General features: G+C 42.6%; 1 protein-coding gene across 1 annotated transcript in view; it reads left to right on the top strand.

The window, feature by feature from the left end:
* LOC138297076 (coiled-coil domain-containing protein 17-like) overlaps window positions 1-23664 on the top strand; it is a 327301-nt gene that overhangs the window by 203187 nt on the left and 100450 nt on the right. Inside the window, exon 7 of the mRNA XM_069236583.1 lies at window positions 5261-5401. Within this exon, the coding sequence (XP_069092684.1) occupies window positions 5261-5401 (141 nt within the window). The remainder of the gene's footprint in view (window positions 1-5260; window positions 5402-23664) is intronic.

The raw sequence follows: 23664 nt of genomic DNA, 5'->3' as shown, positions 1-23664 counted from the left end.
GTCGCAGAATGCTATGCAGGAGGGTTGGGACAGTGGTGGAGGGGCTTCCTAAGAACTGGGTTAAAGTGATCCCAAGAGAGGGCTTGCCCATTATAATAGCCACACCTCTGTGTATGCAAAGGAGCTCTGACCAGGGGAAGAAGGGTTCTGCCATATTGGAATGTCTCCGAATGCTATGCAGGAGAGTTGGGGCAGTGGTGGAAAGATGGTGTGCCATCTTATGATTGGCCAGGTGTGCCTCGCTTCTAGAACATTCCACCCACTCTTATAATCCGCAGGAGTCAGCACATTTGAAGCAGAATCTGCGGTTTACTCTACAAGCCTCAGTCACATTTCATTTGTCTCTGTGATGTAAAGGATCAGAATTCTTGTATTCCGTGTGGTCGCTGGTGTTTATCGGAGCTTTCCTGGTTTGGCAGGTGATGCTGTCTGAACCTGGGTCATAATTGCACTAGTTGGGGCAAATGTGCATGTTACCTTATTCAGCTGCAATTTTATGTTAACTAATTATAGAGTTTAGAAAAGGTGCATTGAAGCTTGCAGTCCTATTTAATATGTATTTTCTGATCCCACAGTATCAGCTTCAACTTGTATGTTAATCACCTACCTTACCATAGGATGTCAGGCAGTCCAAGAGGGAACCTCATCTCTTTTAAATCAGTATTGCAAGAGTGACGAGCTAAGTGAATTTCTGGCTTAAACTCTGCTCCAAATAATGATCAAGATTTTACTTCTGGCTATGCAACATGTTTTTGAAAAATTCTCAAGCAAAACAAAACAAGCATTTTAGCAGTTATTCTTGACTTCAGCACATATTTTGCCCTAATAACCAAAACAAAGAAAACAAAAAGGTGATGTGCGGAATGCTAAATTAATCTCAGCCACAGCTAATTAGTCTTAACTGCATTCCTCTCCACCTATCCCTTTTTTGGGGGAGGGGTTCTCTGTGAGACACCCAAGGCACAACAAATGTGCCTATATGTGGGTCCCATACACATGTATCAGTCGGTCTCAAGCTGCACTTCAATGATCAGGCCCAAAAAAGTAACCATTCCAGGGTTACTTGTGTTCCAGTTCAGAGGAACCCTATCTGGACTATTCTTATTGAAGGAGCGCGAATAATGATTTACATATGGCTACTTCCTTCCAGAGAGGAGAAAAGATGGACAGCAGTGTAAAGTGCTGCAAAGTAATTATCAACCAATCAATCAGGATTTATAAAGTGCAGCTAATTACCCAATATGGTATCCAGGTACTTGCAGGTTCCGGAGGCTTATTCGAACAGCCAGGTCTTAAGGGCTATTCGGAATTCCAGAAGTGAGGTGATGGTCTGGAGGTCTGTGGGGAGACTGTTGCAGGTTTTTGCTGCAGTGTAAGAAAAGGAACATTCTCCACTTCTGCTTCAGTAGATGCTGGGAGTATGGGCAAGTGAAAGGGAAGCAGAGAGTAGTAGTGTTGGTGGAAGTTCAGATGTTGGTTAATATACGCTGGTCCTTGAATGTGCAGAGCCTTGTATGCTTGGGTTAGCAGCTTGATTTGGCATCTCTTATGTAGGGAGGAGCCAGTGGAGCTGCTTGAAGTGGGTTGTGATGTAGGTTTATTAGGGAAGGCCGAGGATGAGTCTGGCTGTGGCGTTCTGTATGGTCTGAAGTCACTGTAGGAGGTGTGTGATGATTCCTACGTAGATGGCATTGCCGTAGTCCATTCAGCTGGTGATGAGGGCCTGTGTCATGGTGCATCTTGTGTGTAGGGATAGCCACTTGAAGATCTTACATAGCATGCACAAAGTGAGCAATCAGGCGGGGGAGACCGCGTTGATTTGTGATTCATGGTGAGCTTGTTGTCAATTATGATTCTGAGGTTTCTGGCTTGGTTGGAGGGAGTGGATGCGGGACCTAGGTCTGATGGCCACCAGGAATCATTCTATGTGATGCTGCTATTGCCAAAGATCAGTACATCTGTCTTGGCTGTGTTCAGCTGCAGGCAGTTATTCTTCATCCAGTCAGTGATGCTTGTCATGCATCTGTGGAAGTTGGTTCTGGTGGTGTGCAGGGGTCGTCGGTGTGTGAGTGGATGAGTTAGGTGTTGACTGCATCGGAAATTATGTTGAGAACGCGAGATTTGACAATGTTGGCCAGCAGGGTCATATATGTGTTGAAGAGTGTGGGGCTGAGGGATGAGTCCTGGGGGACAGTGCAGGTGATCTTGCGTTCAGAGGTGAAAGTGGGAGGTGGATCCCCTGGGTTCTTCCAGTGAGGAAGGAGGTGGTCCATCTGAGTGCATCCCCCTTGATGCCGATGTGGTAGGATTTTTCAGTCAGAATGTGGTGGGATATGGTATTGAAGGCTGCTGAGAGGTCAAGGAGATCGAAGTTGCTGTTTCTCTTCATTTGCAGAGGGTTTGGATGTCAATAATGGCTGCATTCAGGGCAGTTTTTCAGTGCTGTGATTGCTGTGGAAGCCGGATTGGGAGGCATCAAGGATCTGGTTCTGCGCCAGGTATGTCATGAGTTGCTTGTTGATAATCTTTTCCAGTTCCTTTGCTGGGAATGGGAGCAGGGAGATTGACTGGTAGGTTTTGGGTTTGTTGGGGTCCACTGAGGTTTTTTTGAGTATTTACCTTATTTCGGTGTGTTTCCAGGCGTCAGGAAATGTTGCAGTGGTGATAGAGGTGTTGAGCAGGGTGGTGCAGTGAAATCTACAAGATTTCACTTCACCATTTTTGGCATCATTTGTAACGTCTGCTCAGAGCAGACGTTAAAATGAGACACCCATAGAAACCTATGGGACTAATAACGTTAACAATTCTGATGCTATTGGCCTAATGACCGCCATGGTGCGCCGTATTATAAATACAGCGCACACATGGGGCCAGATTTATAAGGCCATAGTGCCACACTAGCGTAATTTTTGTATGCTAATGTGGCTCAGGGAGGCAATTTTCACCACATAATATTTACAAAGTGGCACAATGCTTGCATTGCGCCACTTTGTGACCCCTTGCGCCACATTATGCCTGCGTCAGGCATGATATATGCAAAGGGGGCGTTCCAGTGATAGAAAGTCCACAAAAATGGCGCAGTGAAATCTAAACCCATAGAAACCTATGGGCTTCCTTGCAATTTGCTCCACTAGCATCAACATTTTGTATAATGTATGCAAGGAGGGGCTTTCTGGCATTAGGAGGGCTGCAAAAATGGCGCAGTAAAATCTACACCCATAGCAACGCATGGGTCTCTTTGCATTTTGCTTCAATAGCGTCAACATTTTTGAAGCTAGTGGAGCAAATCGCCTCAATTGTGTCAAAAATTCTGACGCTATTGGCCTAATGGCCACCATGGTGCACCACATTATAAATACATCGCATATATGGTGTCAGGTAGGAGAGGGGCAACGCAAGCAAACTGACGCCTCAGTACTGATGCACCAGTTTCTTGTAAATTTGGCCCATGGTGCGTATACAGTCCTGTCTTTATTTTGGAACTTTTACATATTCAGGTCATCAAGTCAAATTCTGAGTCAGGAATCTAATTGCCAGTGACTTTATATAAAGTGCAAACAACCATGGAGAAATGTGACTGCCATGCCTCCTTCCTTCAGCAATGTTAAAATGTCTGGAGCTAAGGTTCCAATTTTAGTAAAACACTAGTTTTCACATGTGGAATAGCAACTGGCCACATTTAGCAAAAGTATTTTTAAAAATTGAGTCCAAGCAATGGAAGATTGCAACCACTGTAACCGCACTGAAATTGAGACCTATAGTTACATGCCTACGTGTTAGGACAAGTACCATTATTGCCTTTAGGAAATGCGGCAAGGCGTCTTTGGAAGGGTCGTGTTTTCCTGTGCGAGCAAAGAACCTTCTGTGAAACGCAGAAGATTTTGTTTGTAGCAAGTTTCAATCAAAAGTGCCTCCCATCCCTAACATGTTAATAGTTTTGAGAAGCATGGCACCCATGGAAGCCTACCAAAGCCATGTAAGGCTTCATCACACACAACTCTCAGCAAAACGCATGTATGGTGAATGCAAGGGACACCTGTCTGAAAAAATGTCCAAATCACCTGCCAAAAATATGACGTACATGCATGGCTAAGTATTGAAATATATGAACAGTGAAGAATGAAAAGTTAGCCAGGTGTTGAAATAAATAGTGACCCAAAAGTTAACCGCATTTTTTCCATTCAATCCATTTTGAATTGCCCAAATTGCAGCAATCGTATCAATGTTTGTGCCGTTTCTTGTACCAAAATACAGACATACCCACAATGTTTGATGTAAACCAATGCATGTTCATCATTTCCTTTCAGTCTTTTAAGATAAAACAAGCTAAATATAAAAACCAAAGCCCACTGTGGTTCTAACATCACCATCTTGTTTCTTTAGGGAGAGGATGGCACGTACTTGGCCAGGGTGACTTTTATTAAAGATATATATGGATTTTTAAATGTCAGTGCAGAAAGCATTTTAAAAATGATTTATCAATTAGGGCGATAAATATTATTGTTTTTTTAAAACTTCACCTGAAATAAGCTTTTATAATTTTGTGTTCTAAAGGTACAGTCAAATGAATGTCTGCGACTTCATGCAAAAACACGCCTGCAAGACTGACCTAAAATATGTAGGGACAGATTAATGAAAAGTGTCGCTGCACCTGATGCAGCAGCACTTTTCTTGCACCCCTTAGCACCCCCCTAACACCACCATGATGCGCTGTATTTAAAATACGGCGCACCATGGCAATAGTTAGGGGTACTAGCGTCAGAGTTTTTAGGCTAGTCAGGAGCTTTGCAGGATTAGCGTCAATTTTGATGCTAATCTTGCAAAGCACCCAGAGGCCCTTTGAAACCAATGGAAGCCTCCTTTTAATGCCGGCTCTAGGAAGGCATTGAAAGTGCCGAAAAAAATGGCGCAAGGAAATCTGGCACAGGCATATTGTAGCACAAAGGGTAGCAAAGTGGCGCAATGCATGCATTGCACTAATTTGTAAATATGGCGCAGCGTTTTTGGCCTTCTAGCACCACATTAGTTAAAAAAATTACACTAATGTGGCGTTAGAATGGCGCTAAGCCCTCTTAAGTCTGGGACTTAGTTTGAGGCAAAATTTACACATGCAAGTCATCCGTTTGTATTATTAAAACAGCTGTCATTTGTCTGTTATCATCATCATTCTGAAAACATACATTACAATAATTGTGCCTGTTGAGAGTTGTTTTTAAATTAAGAGTTTGTCTGAAGGTTTTTTGCTTTCTTGCTCTCTTAGAAGTGCACGTCCCAGCAAAGCGTGATATGAACATGGAGCTCCTAACCCTTGAGATCGAAAACCAGCATTTGGAGGATGAAATCAGGCGAATCCAATTTAAAAGACAGAAAAGTGTCAGGGTTTCAAAAACATCGCCTGTTGGTAAGCAGTTGACACAGCTCTCATGGTGTGCTCACCATATTCTGTGAGAAACAATTACACACTGGAGAAACACAAAATTTAAAATGAAATTGAGCAAAAAAGAAATGTGCTAGATCAGGTAATCATAGTCCATAAATTATTGCTAGTGACAAATTGGAAGGACAACCTATGTAACCGACAACAGCTCTTTTTCCATGGCTTCACCTATTTTACTAATCAGTAAGTTAGCAATTTTGTTAAGCACTCCTGGGTACTACAATACTTAACAATACCAGTACGGTATACACAGGCGCGGCTCCTCCGTATGGGCGGTGGAGCATCGCTCCCCCCGCCAGCCGCAACCGCTGCAAATCCTTTTACATGGAAAGGATAATAAACTCTGCCAAACACACATGCGCACTGGGCTCTCTCCAGCCCAGCAACACAGTTGCTAGGCTTGAAAGAACCTGCTCAGGCTCTCAGTCTGCCTGGGAGCACCCTGGCTGGGCGCTCTGAGCCAATCGTGCCAGGATTGGCGCAGGGCAGGCTGGGAGCCCATGCCTGCAGTGGCAACGGGAGAGGAGCACGGCGTAGGAGCAAAGCAGGTAAGTTTTTTAAATTTATTATTTTGTAATTATTTTTTTCTCTGCACCCCTGCCCCACAGAGCTCCAGCCACGTGAGCCGCTCCTGGGTATAAAGTAACAATAAAATAACATTGAAACCATGTAAAATAAAGCAACAGTAAAATGTTAACACAACAATGTGATCGTACATCCCAAATATTTGTAAGTATCTGTGCGATGATACACAACCAGAATTCCCAAAGGGTATATAATTGGTTGAATGAGGTCATAAAATAAAGATTCAAAAATACTTATTTGTGCACATCCTAAAACGGGCAGCTCTTACATCTAATTCCCCATGCATTCCACAAATATGTTGCAACTGAGAAGACTGCGTCATTTCTTTCCGTAGCACACAAAAAGGATAAAGTTCCTTTCACTCTCCTACCATCATAATTTTGAACAAAAGGCATTGGCCACTGCAGACTCTCAGTTTGCGTAATGAGCAGTCGAGAAAAAATTAGGTCTTTTGAGATGCTCTATCACATTTACTGTACATGCAGAATCGAAACAACAAAGACTAATTTTACAACAAGTAGTCAGTAGTGCAAAAGCATAGAACCCCAGCCTGAGCATGAAGAACAACCTCTTCAACAGGAGAAAGGGCAGTTCTTCCAAATAAGGTCTTCTGCCACAGCAACACTTTGTTGCCAAAAAGTATCAAGCAAGGTCATCACAGATGCCTGCACTGATAAATGAGTCTTTCTTTTTCCTGGTAAGCTTAGAATTTCACAGAATCTACCAAGAACACACTTAAAGAGGCCCTTCTATAAATATGCTGGAATTCAAAATACTGAAACCAGGGAAGTTCTGATGGTCCTACTAGTGGAAGATCCTCATACATATGTTGTTTGTGTACTGCAGTCAGAGAATTAGACCTCAACCTAACCAGAAAATAAGAGGCTTGAGACCCTGCATTAATCCAATATCCTCCAGGTTTAATTTTCCATGCAGTGGTACAGTGAGCCAGCCTAGTCTTGACCAAGGTGCAGCAGACCTTCAGAAGCCTGTTTTCTGGTGCTCCCTTTTACCATGGTCCCACAGTTGTGCCCCATGGGAGGCAGCAGCCAAAGGATTTCCTGGTAGGCTGAGTACAGACTTGTAAGACAATGAGCACGAAAGCTGCAATCAAAGTTTAATAGGTTTCCCCTCCCTTCCTGACCATCACAGTGGCTGTTTTCAGACTGCTGATACCAGGAAAATGAACTAAAAAACCTGGCCCCAGATGCTCAAATGAGTTAACTAACCCAAAGATTTTGCTTTCTAGTTAGAAAGACAGCTCAGGGGTGCACCATGCGCTGTGACAGTCACTTTATTCATGAAGGAATTGATTCTTAACATCCAACTTAGATTAGGTGCCCTCCCGCTTGCAAGTTTCACTACCAAGTGGAAGGGCCATATGGAAAGAAGCAAACACTGTCAAATCTGCCATAGTGCACAGAAGACCGATGAGCATATTTAGTTTTTCTGCTCAGCATTTTCTAGACAGTGCAAGCATTGGATAGTGCCCTTGTGCAGGAATCTAGGTGTTCGACAGTTGTGGGTCACATTAAGAATCTTCAGGACTAATACTCTATCCCTCGTAGTATTTTCAATTGCGAAATAGTTTGAAAGTGTCTGGCCTATCAGATCTGAGATTCTTCATCGTGGTGCACCCTGATTGAGCTACTTCTGTATTTTGTTACAATTTTCTGGTTAAATCCCTGCCTAAGATGGTATTGACTATTTTAAGGATCTTTGAAAGTTATTATATTTGTCATTACTACGATTCCTAATTTGCAATTTTCATTGCCTCTTTTTTAATGTCGTCAAACAAATACACTCTCAGCACTTTATAACATGTCACATTTATGAACTTTTAAAATCTTTTATTTTTATTTTTATATACATCCTTTGAAGTATTTTTAAATATGTAGTACTGCATAACTGTTGATGATTTTCTGCTTTTAAGATCTGTGACCGAAATATTATGATTTAAACTAAAACAAAGCAGAACAAAATGAGTAAATGCTTATTAATAGGTTATTTGGGGGCATAGAATTATACTTAACCAGTCTATTCCTTTTTCTGCTCCATATCTTAAACATTATGGCCCTCATTCTGACCCTGGCGGTCGGCGGAGAGACGGCGGTCGGACCGCGAACAGACCGGCGGTATTAAAAATGGCATTCTGACCGCGGCGGTCCCCGCCGCGACCGACCGCCACTTCTCCACTCCGACCGCCACGGCGGTCATGACCGCGGGGCTGGAGTTTGCGCACTCCGGCCCGGCGGTCGTCCCAAGACCGCCAAGGGTATTATGACCCTGCCTACCGCCGCGGTTTCTTGCGGGCGGGAACCGCCGTGCGAACCATGGCGGTAAGCACTATCGGGGCCAGGGAATTCCTTCCCTGGCACTGATAGGGGTCTCCCCCACCCCCCACTACCCACCCGAGTCCTCCCCCCACACCCTCCACCCCCCTGCCACCCCCCAGAGGTGGTACGAACCCCCTCCCCACCCCCACCCCGACATGCACATACATGCACCCCGACATGCACACACCCCCAACATGCACATATACACACCCCCTACACACACATACACAACGGGGACACATACCCGCACACATACATGCAGACATGCGCACCTGCCGAACAGCACACATTACCCATAGACACAGCAGCACCCCCCGCCCGCATACACGCACTCACACACCCCCTCTACACACTCACACGCACACCCCCATGCACGCCCACATCACACAACACCCCCCCACCCCCTCCCCTCACGGACGGTCAACTTACCTTGTGCGTTGGTCCTCCGGGAGGCGACGGGAGCCATGGGGAGGTGACCGCCAACAGAAGACCGCCAACAGAAGACCGCCACACAGAAATGTGGGTCGTAATTCTGTGGGCGGTGTTCTGCTGGCGTGGCGGTGGAGGTTGACCAGTCTCCACTTTCCCGCCGACCGCCAGTGTGGCTGCTGGCGGTTTTCCGGCGGAACGCTCCCAGCGGTCAGAATGCGCACAGCGGCATACCGCCGCGGTCGGCGGTCTTCACCGCGGCGGTAACTCGGCGGTCTTGCGAAAAGACCGCCAAGGTCAGAATGAGGGCCTATATATAGCTGCTCCTAATATTTTGAATGATTAAAATAATGTAATTCCTTGAAACAAACCATAGAACTATTTTGTATGGAGATTATCAATAACTTAAAAATTCAACTTCATCACATTTTTACTTTCTTGCAAGGTAAAAACTCTATTGTTTACATGTATCAACTGTGTGAAAATAAAGAATCAGTTAAAAATGGTAGCATATGATGCATACATAACTACATTCCAGTTTTTTGGGGGAGGTAAATGCTATTTTCCTTTGTGTCCTGCATTTCATGGTATAGCCTAACTGTGTAACATTAGAGGACTGGGATAACTTTGCAAATGAGGTGCACCTTCCAAAGCTCTTGGTGATTGGTGCAGAATATTCTCTTGTGACTAAGTGGTGGTGTGTCTGACAAGGTTCACTCAAATACAAAAGTTACCAAAAAGTAGATCTGCCTTGCCGCGAGGTGAGCCAAAAGAAACATACCCTTTTTCTGAAAAAGTCAATGTATTCCTGAAGCACCACAGACAACCCAGTTGCATATTATTAAATTACTGCCAACTCCCAGACATTTGCTTCTCCTGGGTGTGGAGAAGAAAACAATAACCCCTTGGAGAGACTATAGCAAAGAGGCCCCTTTGAAAGCCTAGCTTCCAGAGGAGTCTGGCTAAACAATGGATATCTGGGGAAATCTCCTCATAAACAACCTTCCTCTCTACCCAGCTCTTCATCCAAGAATTACCCAACCATTTCATAGAGAATAAATTACATGGATATTAGAACTCAGGCCTTATATGGAGAACAGTGTAGCTTCCTCCTTAGCCTGGCTACTCATAAATGAATACCCCACACATGGAGCTTGGTCTTACACATCTTCATTGCTCTGTATGTAACAGCAAACTCAACAATCTAAACATGAAATCTATTCACCACACCCAGACACTTATATCACAGTTCTACGGAGTCCATCAGCAACCAAAAGTGTCCTGTCATTGCAAACTCACAAGACACTATATCTCCTTCCTTGTTAAATAAAAAATACAATTTGGTGCATATATATATACAACTCCTCTATAAATTGTTGTGGAGCTCTGACCCACCACCCAAGCACAAGTCTGTTCGGCGAAGTTCACAATCTTTTGTAGCTCTCCTGTTGGTCTGTTGTGGTAACTGCATTGTCATGGCTCTCCTGAACATCAATGTGGTAGGTTTTTTGCCAGTTGTTAAATGAGGAGTCAACCGTAAGCTCGAAGAGTAGCATATAGAGCTGACTTCTTATCAAGCTTCTCCAATTTATCACGCCGGACAAGGCTTTTTAAATGTGCTTATAAAGCTCCAACAATGCCATTTGCTTTTGGCCAAAGAGGTGTGATTTTCTGATGTTTTACATTGAGATGACTAAGAAAGTCTCTGAATTGTTGACTGTTTAAATGTGGGACATTGTATACTTAAAAATGAAGGAACACACAATATTGCAAAATTGCCATCTAACCTCTCAATGACTCTTTCTTGTTTAATCAATGAGATATTATCTACTAATTGAACATTTTTATTCATCGATGATCACCATCAGGGGATGTCAATTGTCAAGAGGGGCAAAGAAATCAACAGTGATTTTCTCCCATTTTGGTAAATCTAACATGTTTAAGGTATGTTGAGCGATTTTGGAAGATAATCAATTGCACAAATGATAGATCTTCAACTCTCTTTCAACTCTCTCATCAAGATTTGACCATTTCAATTACTTGTTGCAGACTCTCTGGTATGACAGTTCTCAACCCCATAAGACAATACCTTTTAGAGTAGAGGACAGTTGGTCTTTTGTCATCATCAGGGCAGTGCGCGCTCTATGGGCGACTAAAATGCAAAAACCCAACCTTTATGCAAGGACCTAATTCATGCATTTTATTTATATGCAGTATGTTAACCTTTTGCATTGCAGCCTTTCACCTTGAAAAACACTATTATTGATGTTTGCAATAATTGTTAATTTGCAATGTATTGCTGCAGGCTTACTGAGTGTGTTAGGGTGTGGTCCCTTTCTAGGACCTTCTAGAAGCTTTCCCTGCAGCATGACTGGGTGTGGTTTGTGGGCTGGGCCAGACTCTATATAAGGGAGCCAGCCCAGCTCCACGTGCTCACTATTCAGAGGTCCCGGTGCAGATCAGCAGCAACTTCCTGAGCTCCTGTTCCGGAGGCCTACTTTGACCTTTCCAGGCCTTGCCCTTCATTGTATTGGTGATCCTTGAATAGGGCGGTAAGACGGAGGTCGGGCTTTCAAAGGCATTTGAGTTTTTTGGCCTAGTTTTCATGTTGAAAGATTTTTCCTTGTGCGTGTGAATGTGCTCGTGGGTTCTGGCATTTACATGTTGATATTCGAATCGGCAAGATGCGCGATTCATTCTTGGCATTTGACTTTTGAGATTCGGGTTGGCAACAGTGTGCGCGACCATTTCTTGACATTTCCATATTGACTTTCGAATCGGCAAGACGTGCGATTCATTCCTTGCATTTAATTCTTGATACTCATTGTGCGCTACCATTTCTTGGCATTTGCATGGTGGCATTCGAATCGACAAGACGCGTGATTCATTCCTTGCATTCAACTCTTGATAATCATTGTGCGCGACCATTTCTTGGCATTTGCATGGTGGCATTCGAATCGGCAAGACGCGCAATTCATTCCTAGCATTTAACCCTTGATAATCATTGTGCGCTACCATTTCCTGGCACTTGCATGGTGGCATTTGAATCGGCAAGATGCGCGATTCATTTCCCGCATTCAAACCTTGATGTTCGGATCGCTTACAGAGTGCGCGATCATTTCATGGCATTTGCATATTCTTGTTGGAATCGGCAAGACGCGCGATTCAGTCCCGCATTCAAACTTTGATGTTCAGATCGTTTACAGAGTGCGTGATAATTTCATGGCATTTGCATATTCTTGTTGGAATCGGCAAGACACGCGATTCTTTTCCGCATTCAAACCTTGATGTTCAGATCGCTTACAGAGTGCGCGATCATTTCATGGCATTTGCACATTCTTGTTGGAATCGGCAAGACAAGCGATTCATTCCCGCATTCAAACCGTGATGTTCAGATCGCTTACAGAGTGCGCGATCATTTCATGGCATTTGCATATACTTGTTGGAATCAACAGTGTGCGCAATTCATTTCCCGCATTTAAACCTAGGTGTTCAGATCGCTTACAGTGAGCGTGATCATTTCATGATCATTTCATGGCAATTAAAACTTTGATGTGTAGTGTTTCCTGAAGTGCACACAACTATCCAGGGCTTTTGAATTTTCTGCAAAGGTGTTAAAATCCAAGACGTTACATTATATGTGCATATTAAGTCCTTAGTACAATTCCTATTGTTTTCCAGGGGATGTTCAGATTACTTTTTGTCCTCATGTAGAAAGACAATGTTTGTTCTGGAAACTTAATTCTAGAAGGTTCTTATATTCCTAGACAATACATGACATTTTATGAAAAGTTCATATGAAAAGTTGTATTAACCATTCTTGATTACTTCCCAGGTACCCAGACGTCTTGAGGCCTAGTTATAGTCCTTTCTTAAGTTATCCATGGTTACAGTATGACAATGCTTAGAATCATAGTCTAGTGAAAAGCAATGTGATAAAATCTTGATATTGTGTGGTTTAACCTTTTGCTTCCTACAGGTCTCCTTCCCAGCTGTTCCCATCCTAATCCCCTTTTCCCCCGCTTGGACTCTCTCAGGCTCTGTGATTTTTCTATCAGAGTTTTGGAGCTGTCTAGTGGTGGGCATGTTGGGAACGTGCACAGACCCCGAGGATCTGGTCTCCCTGACATCTTTCACATTTTTGATCTTCAGATATTTGCTGTCATGTGTGAGAGGTCAAGTGTGCTGTTTCCAGGATTGATGTGCATTAATGTATTTTAGTATCAACATGTCACTATCTTTGCTCATTGTAGTAATAATTTTCTTCAAAGGTGCAATGGACTTTACAATGAAGTTAATGTAGGCTCCTGCCGCTTTGGAAGGGGTACCATGACACTGTACTGGCACTCGCGAAAAGTAGGTAGCAGGATTTGGACCTTTTCCTGGTCAATGCACAATAGTGTAGTCACATTCCTCTAGTCACAAACCCCAGTGTTCAATTCTAGGAGGCATCTTGGCTTTTGGATTGCCAAAGATGGTAAGCAATGCTTGATGATTGGTTTCAAAAGTGAAAGGTTTTCCATAAAGGAATACATGGAAATATTCTCCAGCCCACACCACTGCTAAACGTTCTTTCTCAGGTTATGAGTATGTACGTTCAGTTTGTGACAACTTCTGCTTGCATATGCCACAGTATGCCTTCGAGCATTTGGGTGTCCATTGTGATGGACAACGATTGTTCCCAGCCCGATCGGGCTTGCTTCAACAACAACCTCTGTATGAATCTTCAGATAAAAGTAGGCCATTTCAGTGGCGTTCTCAATTGCATGCTTGATTTTCTTAAAACTTTGTTCACATTCATCTGACCAGTAAAATGAAGCATTTCTTTTTTATTAAGTCTCTAAACGGAGCACTTATTGTGGCAAAGTCATGTATGTACCTGAAACAATAACTGGCCATGTCAAGGAATGAAAGTAACATGGTAACATCTTGTGGGGATTGGTGGCCGACAAAGCTTGTACTTTAGCTGGATCCGTTTACAAAACAGTGGTTACAATTTGCAGCCAGTATTTTTGGGACCAGAAAATAATTTTCAGGAACCACCTTTTGTATCCTCATATTGGTTTGTGAAAAAGCAAAATTGGAGTGTGTCACAATCTAACCTACCTAGCTAATATTTGTTAGGTAGGTTGCTAATTGCAACTCAATCCTATTAGCGACAACCACAGGAATGGTGACCTGCAAGTGTGTAAACATTTGTTTTTTAAATATAGCCTGTTTTTCTTAAAGTTGATGAGTTGACAGTGGTCTCCTGGGCCACTTAGTACTCCTAAATAAACTTTTGTTTTGCAGTCACAATGGGGAAGTGGTCCTTAGAGAACCTCTTCCCGTTTGCAAATGAGGTACCAGCTGCTTTAAGATGATTGTAACTTTTAAATATTTTGCAACCAGATTTTGAAAAGCATTAATATATAAGATACCAATTTGCTATTTGGAAGGGATGCCTACAACACTCCCCTTTCAGGAAACGAGTCAGTATGCATTCATACCCCATTTTTTAAGTCAGAAAAACATATCTGACTGCTATAATGGAAGTAGGACATAGGAAAAAGCACTTTAACTTTTGCAAATGCTGAATGGGAACATTTGATATAAGGGTTTTTACACTTACCTCAACTGCACTGTAGAAAGACGTGGGGCTATGTAGGCACATTCATGGCTTTTTCATCATGCTGCCTTCTTCCATGAGCTCGCTCTCTAGGACACAATTATTTCCAAGGCCAATGCCATCTTGTGTTTCTCTGTTGCTTGTTAGCATACACAAGGAACTATGAGGCGGTCTCTCTGTATGACGGATTTTGATACTGGGTGGATCTGTTTCCTCAGTATGGCCACCATATAGTTTGTGCGGTACAATTGCTTTTCATTTATTCCTAGATGGAGCAGTGTATTCTTATATTTAAATTTGATTGTTTATTATTTTGTGCATTCCCAATCCCGGACGGCCTAATATGTTTCTGAATTTGCTCACTTCCAGGTTGGCACTATAAAAGGCGAGTCCATTTTGAGCCCAGTTACTTTACAATTGTTTCTGCATCTTGCTTGCTCCCTGGACTCTTGGACTCCCCGCTATTTCCAGTTCCTGCTCTTTGCCGTGCTGCTTTGCCTGATCAGCTGAAAGGCCTTTTCTGGTCTTGAGTTGTTTTCCTTTGTGCTGGATTTATTTTCTGCAGCATTTCTCAGTTGCAGTCTGGCGTCTGGTACTGTCTCTGGAGATAGACTGCCGTATTTACAAACCAAGAAAACACCCCAGGCGTTGCCTAGAAGACGGGCTCTTGGCATTTGTGAATGGTAAAATGCTTAGTAAATCTAACGTAAAATTCATTCATAACTCCTGCTACAATTATTCAGAGAAACAATGACCTTTTGGCTCTATAAGCATTTTCAATTAACAAAGTTACTTGCAAGAAGGTATAGGTAAACTAGTCAAAGTAGTAATCGTTGCTCAATTTTTAGGATATTCAAAGATGGCAGAAAGTTCAAACCCCCCCAAAGTTGAGGTTTCTTGTTTCTGGGGGGTTATGCAGTGGCCATGTCATTTACATAAGCAATGCAAAGAAGGCACATCCCACAGGGCAAAATAACTTTGTATATTTATGCCCTGTGGGAAAGAGTAGGTTTTAGCAGATTGTTTTAATGAAAGAACAGAATTAATTACTTTGTTGAAAAGATGGCACCCCAGATCACTTCTCTGCATGATTCTTCTCTACTCTGTTGAACTCAACGGGTGCAATAATATAGTAGTGCCCTGTGGAAGCCTGCTTTCTTCCACAAGGATCCTGAAGTAAAAACATAGGGGGTGATTCTCACCCTGGCGGGCGGCGGAGGCCGCCCGCCAGAGTTCCCCCCTCCAAAATACCGCTCCGCGGTCGAAAGACCGCTGAGGGTATTTTGGGTTTTGCACTGGGCTGGCGGGCGACCGCCAAAAGGCCGCCCGCCAGCCCAGTGCAAAACAGCCTTCCCACTAGGACGCCGGCTCAGAATTGAGCCGGCGGAGTGGGAAGGTGCGACGGGTGCAGTGGCACCCGTTGCGTATTTCAGTGTCTGCAAAGCAGACACTGAAATACAAAGTGGGGCCCTCTTACGGGGGCCCCACGACACCCCATACCGCCATCCTGTTCCTGACGGCAGAGCCGCCAGGAACAGGATGGCGGTATGGGGTGTCAGAATCCCCATGGCGGCGCAGCGAGCTGCGCCGCCATGGAGGATTCTACAGGGCAGCAGAAAACCGGCGGGAGACCGCCGGTTTTCCCTTTCTGACCGCGGCTGAACCGCCACGGTCAGAATGCCCTGCGGGGCACCGCCAGCTTGTTGGCGGTGCTCCCGCCAACCCTGGCCCGCCGGGGTCAGAATGACCCCCATAATGCTCTGCTATGAACTGCCATTCCTCACAAGGCTTCAAGAGTATAAATTTGCCATTCACCAGGCCCCCATCTGTCCTTGTCAGTTTATGGGGTTATCAGCATCCACAGTTTATCTAGAAGAATGTGTGAGTTGCGTGGATTTTGCAGGCACCTGATATTGCAGGTCAGTTTTTGGGAATTCAACCAGTCCTTCTTCAAGATTAAAGCCTTCATTCAGAAGTAATCCATGGAGTGTTCTCTTCAGGGTCACTCTGGAGTCTACTGGACCCTGGGTAGGGGTACGTACACAGGGCTGTTGCAGGTTCATTTTAGTTAGTTGCTTGGGCACAGTGATAGCTTAGCTTAGACTTGCAGCCTGTGCCCTTTTACCCAGTTATCGTTCACTGTTGTTTTTGTTCATTTTATTTTTCTAATATCTTTAGTGGTATCATGTTAATTTCATTATCAGTCGCTATTATGCAAGAGCGGTATTATCAGTGCTATGGATGATATAATTTGCATCATTTTCTTTTCCTCTGGATCACAAGAATGGAATGCGAGGCACACAGAATAATATTTTGTATTGCTGGCCCCAACCCTGTGTAAAGAGTCCATTGCTTAGGTACATACCCGCTCAGGCTTCTGTGCATGAACATAAACATGTCCCCTATAAAAACTTCTTGTAGGACAAAGGGCATTAAAGTGGGTTCCAGCCAGAATTTCCATTCATGCTGCATGCTGGTTTTCGGCTGACCTCAACCTTTGCATCTCCACGGATCCTGATCTGGAGACTGGCGGCCTGACCTTGTACCAAGGTAACAAGGCTGGAGTGTGCTTCTTATGGACACTGTATAGACAGATTTGGCTTACATCGCCATGCTCCCCCTTAGGGGCTAGAGATTAGGCTTTGAGGTAGGAATTGAATACTCATGTTATGACAATATGTTGGGGTTGTTTATATTTACATCTCTAATTTTCACAATCGTGATTTTGTTATTCCTCGTTATCCTAATCATTGCAGTTCATGCATTTTATCATACATTGCAGTCTTTCAAATAAATGTATTGAAAACTGTCCTGCATCTCTTTTCTTGCCTATGAGTGTGTAAGAGACTTGTATGTGGAGAGAAAAGGGTAAGGCTTGTTTCCAACACAATTTCTCTGAGGGGTTTTCAGAATCCATGAAAGGCTGCCACAAATCACCTTTACCAGTTTGGTTTTGGTGAGGTACTGCTAGTGAGCCAGGAGGGTTGGACCGACAGCGGCCAACTGGTGAGGAAGTGACTCTGTCACCTGCAATGCAGAGGTGCTGCCTCCCCAAATCCAGCAGTCTTGTCAGAGAATTAGAGTCCGTATGACAGGGCCTGCTGTTTCGCTCAACCAGAGTGCAGGAAGGTGGGACACAGGCATCTCTTTCTTTCTTTGTGGGTCAGTCTTCTTTCACCACACCGGAGAGGGGGGTCTGGGTGCTTCTGAGAAGGATCTGAGATCATGGTGTGAGACCACCAGGCAACACAGTTCATACCATGACCTATCCGCCACACATCGGAACGGTGATTGGTCATGTGCTCACCATTTGTGGTTACGGCGTTTGCCTTGACATCAATACATATGCCATACCTCCCTGATACACACCTTCTGAGTTTACTGCACCTCCCAGTTTTTCACACTGGACGTCTAGTACTCATCTCTCATCCCCTCTGCAGGCAGCAGGAGCACGTTACTTTTCATTGTGTGCATAGGGTCTACCCCCTTCTTGTATGCCCGGAGGCAAGGCAAGGGACCCACCACTTTCGCCCAGAGATGGGGATGGTTCAATTTCAAAACCTTCTACAACATTCTTCATTGTTTGATCTGTCTAAATGCATTTATAGCTAAAGTTTTGGGTCCTTTAAATATGTACAAAATTACTTATATTTGAGACTTCGGTTGGTCTGGCAACAGCTTCCCAACCGGAGCGATGATATTACTCTTTCAATTTTTCAAATTTCTTTACTGGTCTTCACAGTCTTAGCAAATCAGCATCCACAAATGACCTTTGTGCATCAAATCACTTAATTTTCTGGTTTCATTGAAATTTAACATCCTTAACGGCTGTAGGGAATAAAGCCTTTCGCACACACAAGGCATTAAAGGCAATTTTGGAAGCTAATCAGAAGCAGAAAATGTTTTTGTGTTGACAGTGTTATTGTAGGTTTATATGCTTTGGCTGTTGTTGATCAAAGAGAAAACACTTCTCCCTAAGCTTTATTTTCTTTTACTATTTATTTTACATAAAATAGGTAATCTGATTTAACCACAGAATCGAAAATCCAAGGGGCTGATTGATCGAAAATGCATAGGTTTGTAAATTTTTGGGAATTCCCAGAAATCGTATATTTCCACACGTACACTGTGTCCCCTATTTGAACTCCAGTGTAGTCCACGATGTGAATGATATGAATTAGTACTCATAGGAAAAATGCGCAAAACAAGTTTTTTCTTCTATTTTTTTCATGGGATTTTTTTCTTTGCTCTTCCTGTACGTCTCCAAAGAATAGGGGAGAGGGTGTCCTTTTCTTTACTATTCAAAAACTCCACACACTCCTGCTTTTTGCTGAAGTCATTTATTTGCTCTTACTCTTTGCTATATGTTAGACACTGCGTATTTGATATCTTTTGCCTTGCCACTTCCAGAGAAACACCTAAGGCTCAGGACTAGTCACAGAAATACATCAGTAAATTGTCCATTCTCTGATTTTTTCTGCAGTAGTACACTAGAGATGTTTACTGTATATTAAGATCAGGGAATTTCCACCTATTAATTCAGGGAATTTCCACCCGGAGAGCAGTTATAATTTACACACGTATCCGTTACATACCAGAACAGTCTATGAAAAGGCCTTTACTCATGTAAATCTGCTCCTCTATTCGAATTCTGAAAATCTTTAGTGCCCACAAACGCTTTTTCCAGACAGAGGTTCGGAAAACATACACCTAGAAATTCGAATATTATGGCAGGCTAATAATACTTCATTATGGAACGTGCACTGGTTCATATTAATGCAAAAGTCTAATTGTACTGTATTTTTTGCATGTTCACCCTGACTGATGCCCAGCAACCTTGTCACCTCATAAAAGAGTGGCAGGGGACAGAAAATATCTGTATATTTATCCCATACCCCAGAAAACAGCCCAAGGAGCCCAAAGTAGCCCAAGAAGTCCTGGAATGCTCCATTTCCCCAATACTTCCTCATGCGGGGGCACCTCCCCAGGGTCGGACACCCTCCCTAAGCCCCATTGTGCCTGTGCACCTAAGCTTTGCATGACAACTTTGCATCACCTTGCATCTGCTGAGTGAACTTTTGGTTTAAAGAAGTGCAATTTCCTGTGTAAATTCAGGATTCAGATTTCCAATTTTCCAAGTCAGTAGAGGAAACACCAGTTTAACACTCATTTGTAATGTCTATGAGCATAAAAACGTTTGTGACTGTCCCGGAAACTCCTATTTGCCTGAGCTACACTTGCTGTAGCTCTTTTGTAACATATGTTTTTCAGTACAACGTTTTTAAAAAGTCACTGTTCGGTAGTACTAATTCTAAAACTTCTACCAACATACAAATTCTTACTTTTTATTTTATAGCTTCCCTGGTCCTTTAAAAACTGCAATTAGGACATTTGTGTGGAAATTTATATTGACATTTATACCGACCCTTCTCAGTCTTTCGTAGGCCACGACATAATTTGTTAAAGGTGTTATGAAGCAGCTAATCTTGTCTTTTATGGTGTTTAACAACATATATTTGTACGTTTTTGTGTAGTAGACAACCTCAGCTAAATAGTAAAGGAGGAGGATATGTAACGTGATATGGAATGATTAAGTTATGTGATGGGGGATCAAGCATGACCTGAATGGCTTTTCTAACACTCAGGCATTTGACCAGCAGCTTTAGGCAAGGAAGGTGGTTTCAGAGCAAGGAAAACTGCAATGACCCAGCCATGCCATCACTTGAGTTATGGCATCCTGTCGTTTGGGGCTAGGATGAACAATTTTCCTACAGAGGATTTTGATTTCCACTCTGGCCTTGGGATCAAGTACAGTATGTAGAAATAAATTTGTTTTTGAATTTGAAGCCCAGTGGGATCTTGGTGTAGAATGAGATGGGTTGTCCCCCTTTTTTTCTGTTTTAGTTATCTTGGTTTGCAATTTAGTGAAACAACAATTCAAATATTTTGCTTCGCAATAGCGGATGATGGTTTGGAATATTTTGTTTCTTGGTCAGTTAAATGCCCATATAGAGGTGGTATGCCGTTCCTGAAAAAATCCAAACTGAACAACACTGCCCTCTTTATGAATGCAGGAGAAACTCCATTTTGAAGAATTTCATAAATAAGGAAAATGTTTTTCCACAAAAAAAATGGAAGAAATTCAACAGTATATGCCCCCAAGTAAGGGGGTTAACAGGAACCAGAAAATAAGCGAGGGGAAAATGGAGCAGGATTTACAGCAAGAGGAAAGGTTATACGGCGAAGCGAGGATAGATGTACTAAATGAAATCTAGATATAATTAGATATACCAGGGTATAGATAGAGATGCATGACATTGCAACTCGTGCCTTTGCCATGCATGCCTTTTCCATGCAACCTAAATATCAGCAAAAGTTTCCTCCATGAAATTGCTTGAGGAAAACAAATGGCAAGCCACACCAAACAGTCGTGTTGCTGTTAGTGCAATTTAATTACATCAAGAAAATGACACATTTCGACCCTGACCGGGACTTGATCACATGATCATCCATGTGTGAATCCATCATTTAATGCAAAATAAACGTCGACAAAGGACTTTATTAAAAATCATCCAAATTTCACACATAATAATGTGAAGGCATCCAAAAATAAAAAAAGAAACACAAAAATAATGAAAATATAATGCCGTGGACACACATTACAACTAATAACTTTTTTTACATTCTCAATACTTTTGTTACTTACAATCGTACATGTCATTGCTGTTGAAATTGTGGTCACAACTATCAATAATGCACTAGTAGTGACACAATAGTCTAAATAATCCTCTTCAGCATTTGTGTCCTGTCGACTAAAATAGCCATTAACTTTAGTCCTTTTCATTTCACAATATCAAATTCCTACCATATTATTTAAATTCACGTTGTGACATAAAGATCAACAGTGTCTGCTTTTTTACTTATCAACCTATGTTCAAGTATCTAAGAAACAAATGGGGTAAAACCAAAACATCAAAATGTGCATTATCACACCAATCTATCATAGGTGCACAAATAATTCTCCATCTGCATTCATCCCTGTTGGGGACATGGAATTCTGCCTCCAAAATGTATCTGGATTCCAATCTGTGAATGGACAGTACTGTACCACCTCCCCTTTGATGTTTAGTGACACAGTCAATTCCAAAATATTTCATGATTTTCCAATAACCTTTGTGAGCTCCACTGAAGTGGTGGGTTGTACTATAGTTTGTGTCAAAATTTATAAGCACTCTGATGTGTTCAAGTATATGGTTAATTTGTACTGGGAAGGTGGTACTCTCAATGTTCCATTTTCCATACGGGCAAGTGATAACATATTACATGATCAATTTAACACGTAATATGCTTGTTGTACTTACACTTCTTTTTGATACATGCCAATTCAAATTCTTTCCTACTAGGGCTACATTTTCATGCCTTGCATTAGGCATTGCCCACATCTGTTGACACCTATCCATGGTCTTAACCATCCTGTTTCCCTAGCAGTTAGAATACTATGTAACAGTACAACAGCATACCAGCACCTGCTCCTTCCACCAGCCCACCACCAATTTGGCGTATGAGGGGGCGAAGCAGGTTCCCATAGCTGTTCCTTGCAATTGTTTGAAGTATTTATTATTGAATATGAAAATGATCACACTTAGACAAATGTGTATCATATCTAAGAGCATGTGGGTGTTCTTGAGTAGATTAAGCCCCCTTGATCTAAAAAAATATTTACACGCTTTAAGCCTATCAGAATGTGGAATACTTGTAAACAGACTTTCAACATTAAAAGATACGAACATATAAGATGATTCCCAATTGATATTTTGGATTTTGACAGTAAAATCCTTGGTATCTCCTACATGAGATGCCAAATCCTGTACAAAAGTGAATGAAAAATAATCAGCATAGGTTAAAGTGTTCTTCTGTAGGCTTTTTTTAATGGTATTGTTGGTTGTTGTGGGGGATTCATGCTATCCTTGCGTATCTTAGGTAATAAATATAAGGTGTTTGCCGTAGGGTATCATTTTCTAGAAAAATGCATCTCCTTCCATTCAATTAATCAATTGTTGTACCATTCTTTAAGATTGTCCCAATATCTATTGTATAAATCCAAATAGTATTGCTTATCTATCCTCTGATAACATTCACTGTTATTGTCAACACCAGGGCAGTGCGCGCTCTATTGGCGACTAGAATACAAAAACCCAGCACTCTCAAAACAACGTAATTTATGCATTGTGCTGATATGTTGTTGTTTAACCTTTTGCATTGCAGAGTTTAATCATGAAGACTTATTTTTAATGTGTTTACAAATACTGTTCATTTGCAATGTATTGCTGCAGGCTTTCAGAGTGTTAGGGTGTGGTCCCTTTCCAGGGCCTTCCAGAGACTTTCCCTGCAGCATGCCTGGGTGTGGTTGTGGGCTGGGCCAAGACTCTATAAAAGGGAGCCAGCCCAGCTCCAAGTGCTCACTATTCAGAGGTCCCGGTGCAGAGCAGCAGCTACTTCCTGAGCTTCTGTCTTCCAGGCCTCTGCCCTTCATTCTTCATTGGTGATCCTTGTTCTAGGCGGAAAAGACGGTGGTTGGGCTGGCCTCCCGACGCCATTATCGAGAACTTTCATATTCTTGTCTTAATTCTTTAATTCTTTAATGATAAACAGATTACTTTGCGCGCTACCATTTCTTGACATTTACATGGTGGCTTAAGAATCGGCAAAAGACGCGCGATTCGTTTCATTGTACTTTGAACTTGTTATTCATTGTGAGCTGTTATTTCTTGGCATTTACATCGTGGTTTACGAATCGGCAAGACGTGCGATTCGTTTAATGATTATTTGACTTTGATATTCATTGTGTACTACCATTTCTTGGCGTTTTACATGGTGACACTCGAATCGGCAAGACGCACGATTCTCTCCTCAAGTTTAACCCCTTAGCTGCTGGGCCTTTTCCCCCCCAGTGCTGAGCCCTTTTTTGGCTATTTGGAGTAGTTCACGCTTAGGGCTTCATAACTTTTTGTCCACATAAGCTAACCACGCCAAATTTGCATCCTTTTTTTCCAACATCCTAGGGATTCTAATGGTACCCAGAGTTTGTGGTTTACCCTGGAGGAGACCAAGAAAATAGCCAAAATACAGTGAAAATTTAGTTTTTTCCAAAAAAATGGGATAAAAGGGCCGCCGAAGAAGGCTTGTGGTTTTTTCCCTGAAAATGCCATCAACAAAGGGTTTCTGGTGCTGAAATCACTATCTTCCCACCTTTCAGGAACGGGCAGACT

The sequence above is a fragment of the Pleurodeles waltl genome, chromosome 1_2 (assembly GCF_031143425.1).
Source record: "Pleurodeles waltl isolate 20211129_DDA chromosome 1_2, aPleWal1.hap1.20221129, whole genome shotgun sequence".
NCBI lineage: Eukaryota > Metazoa > Chordata > Amphibia > Caudata > Salamandridae > Pleurodeles > Pleurodeles waltl.
This window is presented reverse-complemented; position numbering and strand designations above follow the sequence as displayed.